The following is a 4,367-nucleotide window of genomic DNA, read 5'->3' on the forward strand; positions in this document are numbered from 1 at the left end:
CTCTGACAGAACCAATATGGAAATCTCAGGCCGTGGAGCCGCAAGTTATGGCCCCCATCATGGTGTGTGTGTGTTTGTGTGTGTGTGTGTGTGTGTGTTGGCATGTGCATTAAGCAGGAAAGAGTGTGTTTTTGCTTTTGTGTGAGAATGAGACCGAAGGGCGGTTCTCAGTTCTGCGTAATAAACTCCAGTGCAGCTAGTCATTAAGTAGGGTACGGCTGTGTGTGAGTGGGTGTGTGTGTAGGGGTTTGCGCGTGTGCGTTTGTGTGTGATAGAAAAGGGTCAAGGCCAAATTGACATCAAATGGTCTAAATTAGCCCCACTTGTCTCCATTGATTTACGGTGGGTGAGTAAATTGCATCTGTAGCGGGAGAGGAGAGGTGGGGAGTAGGGATGGGAAATCGTCCCTATTTTCAGATCATCCGATCGTAGTCACTGGCGATCGCTGATAGGCGATCCGATCGGCTGAGGGGGCGGGCGCAGTTACGTCAGCTTAAAAAAAAAAAAAAAAAAAAAAAAAGAAACTCGCCTGGCGCTAACATGGCCGAAAGCAATTTGGTGCCAAAAAAGAACGCGAAATCGGCTATTTGGGCACATTTTAAGTTTTACCCGGATGTCAACGGTGAGCCTAAAGACCTAACGCAACCTATTTGCACAATATGCAAAAAATGTGTGCCTGTGAAGGATAAGCAGACAACAAATTTATTTGGGCACATACGAGTTCATCACCCCTCCGAGGCCGCAAAACTGCCCCCAACCAGCGCTGCTACATCAAGTGCTGCAACCCGATTAAGCACAAATGCGTCTCGGCAGCCCTCAATATCGGCAGCTTTTGCAAAATCAATAAAATACAATCAAAGCAGCGAAAGATGGGCCCAGTGTACAACGGCTGTTGCAAGATATCTGGCGAAGGAGTCCGTCCCATTTCAGACGGTTGAGAGAGAAAGTTTCAAGAATATGCTAGCTACACTGGATGCGCAATATGAGCCGCCTGGCAGGAAATATTTCTCGGAGACCGCAATACCGAAACTATATAATCAGCTGAGAGGGGAAATTACCAGCGAATTAAAAGAGGCCAACTTCGTTGCTCTGACAACCGACATGTGGTCGAGCATAAACATGTCTCCCTATATGTCCATAACCGCTCACTATGTTTCCAAAGATTGGACATTAAAATCCAAATGTCTTGAGACAGCTTTTGCACCGGAGAGTCATACCGCAGCGGTGCTCGCTGAAGCACTCCAGGATGGGTTGCAAGCATGGGGAGTAGGAGAGGAGAAAGTGGCCTGCATCACAAGCGACAACGGAGCCAACATCGTTGCAGCTGTTCGTGATCTGAAGTGGCCATGGATCAGCTGTTTCGGGCATAATTTGAACTTGGCCGTCAACAATGCCTTAAATAAAGAGAAAGCCAAAACGGAGCGGGCTTTTGGCGTGTGTCGCCAAATAAACGGAGCCTTTTCGCACAGCTGGCAAAGGCGGCAACAACTCAGGAAAGAACAAGAGCAACAGGGGATAAAGAAACCGCTTTCTTTGATAACTGTAAGTATAACATAGCCTAAAAAATACAAATACAAACAAAAGTAGCCAAATTGTGGCTTTTACACTGCTACAAACATAGCCGTTTTTTTAAACCAAGCGATAGCAAACTGTTTCCATCTGGTGTTTTTCTGTTTAAAATTATACACCATTGCTCGCCAGCGTGGAGTATTGTCATTCAAAAAATAAAAATAGGCTAATGTAAATGAATAACCAATGATAAAACATATAGGCTATTTTGATCATTATGTCTACGTCTACATACAAAAACAAATAGCTAAAAAACTTTTACACAGGGGACAGGGCATTTAGAAAGTATCAATACGCCTATTTGCTCTTACGTAGCCAATTACCATATTTCCCCATTATGTTTTCCCTTGTAAAACAGGATTGCGCAACGCGCTGGGGCAGCAAGTATGCAATGACAGAGAGGATCCTGGCCCTGCTGCCTTCCATCAGAAGGGTTTTTGCCGACGACAGGAGCCGGCGCACACTACCAACCATAAGCTGGCAAGATGTAAGCGTGCTGGAGGCTGTCAAAGAGGGACTGAAGTCTGTATCTGAATTTACAGACATTATGTCGAGTGAGCGTGACGTCACCATTTCATCGTTGCTGCCTCTGCTGCACTTGATGAAAGATACCCTCAAGGAGAAAGACACTGATGTCAAACTGACGGCAGATATAAAACGAACAATCCTGGAACAGCTCGACAACAGATACGACAACGACAAGACCATCCAGTTAATGCGCACAGCTAGCCTCCTTGACCCGCGGTACAAGGCCCGTCACATGAGTGCTGCCGACCTGGACTATATCAGATGCCAGCTGGAGGATGAAATGGTGCTGTTCTGGAAGAGGGACACCCCCAGGCCACCTGTGAGAGTCACAGATGAGGAGGATGCAGGAACCACCCAGCCAACCAAAAAGAAAAAAACACTGGGCAGTCTTCTTGGCACAGTCAAGCCTGCTGTCGTTGCAACGCCGGAGCAGCGAGCGCACGCTGAAATGGCAAATTACCTCCAAGAAGAGGTAGCTGATGGAGAAACCAATGCCCTTGAATGGTGGAGGAGGAACGAAAGCCGCTTTCCCTTCATGGCAAAAATGGCACAGAAATATTTGTGCATTCCCGCGACTAGCACGCCTTCGGAGCGCATTTTCAGTAAAGCGGGGAATGTTGTAACCCGGTACCGCAGTCTGCTAAAGCCAGACAAAGTCAACATGCTTGTCTTCTTGTCAAATAATTTGTAAGCAAAAGTAAGCAAAATATATTTTTTATTTTCACTTGTTTTCGTACAGTAGGCTGCAGTGTTTTATTGCTTAATGTTTTGTTTTAAGCTTTAAGTTTGTTCGAAATAATGTCTAATGATAGACAAACCTAAATAGGCCTATTATTTTGGAGTGATTTAATGTTGGTAGCATTTATATTTTTGTAAGACAATCTACCCTTGTGCTGAGCTTTTTTGTTTGCACATTATTTCGTTTATTACAGCCTATTATTTATTTAGAAATATAGACTAAAAGTAGATTTCGCGCCACAGCCTGTTGGTGAATAATTTCCAGGCTGTAGGCTCTTTATTTTTTTGAAGTGAACTATGTTGACAGCTGTTAGCAGTCGCTTATTTATTTACTTATTTATTAAGTCTATGTAAGACAAAAGTGTCTGTGACTCAAAATTGTATTTTGTTTTGGTTATTTGTGTGAGGAGCATTTCATTTACGCAGGCTGATCTCTCGATTTAAATGTGCCGTGTAAAAGTAAAAGTTACTTGTTGTTCAAATGTACGCGTGAATTATTATATTTTGTGATTAAAAAGAAAGATAATATAGCACACCACTTGTGGCGCACAGAGAAAAGTGTTTGGTAAGCAAGTAAGAATATGAAGAACAGAGGAGACGTGAAAAAGAGAGATGGCGTCCGTGGCGCGGACCTCCGGAAAAAGTGAGAAGGAAAAAAAAGACGCAACAGGGTTGTAATTAAGGGTTTAATATTCAGTCCTCAGTTGCACCGATCAAAGGGCTCTGTATGCAGACGTGTTGCTCCACCAGAAACATTTTCAAGTACACAGTAGGGCGCAGGTTGTAGAAATTATTTCTTTAACATCGAATAGCAGTAAATTATTAAAAGATCGCCATTTGAAAAAAAAAATCACGATCCTCCCTTCGATCGCCGATAGACGATCCGATCGAAAATCACTCCATCCCTAGTGGGGAGGGGCTTGAGGTTTCTCTGTAATTGATCTCTGGCTGCTGTTGGTTGTGTGTGTGTCCTCACGGTGACAGAAGATGAGAGACTTGTGGACCACGCTGTCCTCATGGCTGCAACACTTAAATCTGACCTTTTTACTCAAATGGCTGCTGGTTACAGGTGCTTAGACAGAGGGGAGGTGGGCAAGAGACCTCTCCATTCTGTGTTATAAATTTGTGTTGCACCATGAATTGTGATTTGAATTGAATTGAATTTAAAATCCTCACCGTGGGAGATGGGTGAGAGAACAGCAGGTAAAAGGGAGGGGAGGGAAGATGACAGAGAAAAGGAAAGATGACAGGATAATGTAGAAGGACACAAGTTAAGGAAGGAGAGTAAAAAGTAAAAAAAAGACATTACAAATAATGTATGGCAAAAAAAAAAAAAAAGACGCAGGTCTGGATGATGTTTGTCTCTGGCTTTTGTCACTTTATTTGATGTTTTTGATATTTGAAGCTGATTTGACTTCATAAGAGTTAATAATTCAAAACAAGCACTCAAACAGTGCTTCTTTTCCTATAATGCACTAGGTGTGGAGAAAAAAAAACAAGACTAGAAGAAGATTTTAAGTCCAGAGTCTTGT

The 4,367-nt window shown here is 43.3% G+C and overlaps 1 protein-coding gene across 1 annotated transcript; it reads left to right on the top strand.

Moving 5' to 3' along the window:
• The first annotated feature begins 957 nt into the window (after nucleotides 1-957).
• LOC133979393 (E3 SUMO-protein ligase ZBED1-like) lies at nucleotides 958-2,788 on the top strand. The gene is made up of 2 exons (XM_062417905.1): nucleotides 958-1,542; nucleotides 1,928-2,788. The coding sequence occupies exons 1-2, from the start codon at nucleotides 958-960 to the stop codon at nucleotides 2,786-2,788; spliced, it is 1,446 nt and encodes a 481-aa protein (XP_062273889.1).
• The last annotated feature ends 1,579 nt before the right edge of the window (nucleotides 2,789-4,367 follow it).

Source organism: Scomber scombrus, chromosome 4 (assembly GCF_963691925.1).
Source record: "Scomber scombrus chromosome 4, fScoSco1.1, whole genome shotgun sequence".
In the NCBI taxonomy this organism is placed as follows: domain Eukaryota; kingdom Metazoa; phylum Chordata; class Actinopteri; order Scombriformes; family Scombridae; genus Scomber; species Scomber scombrus.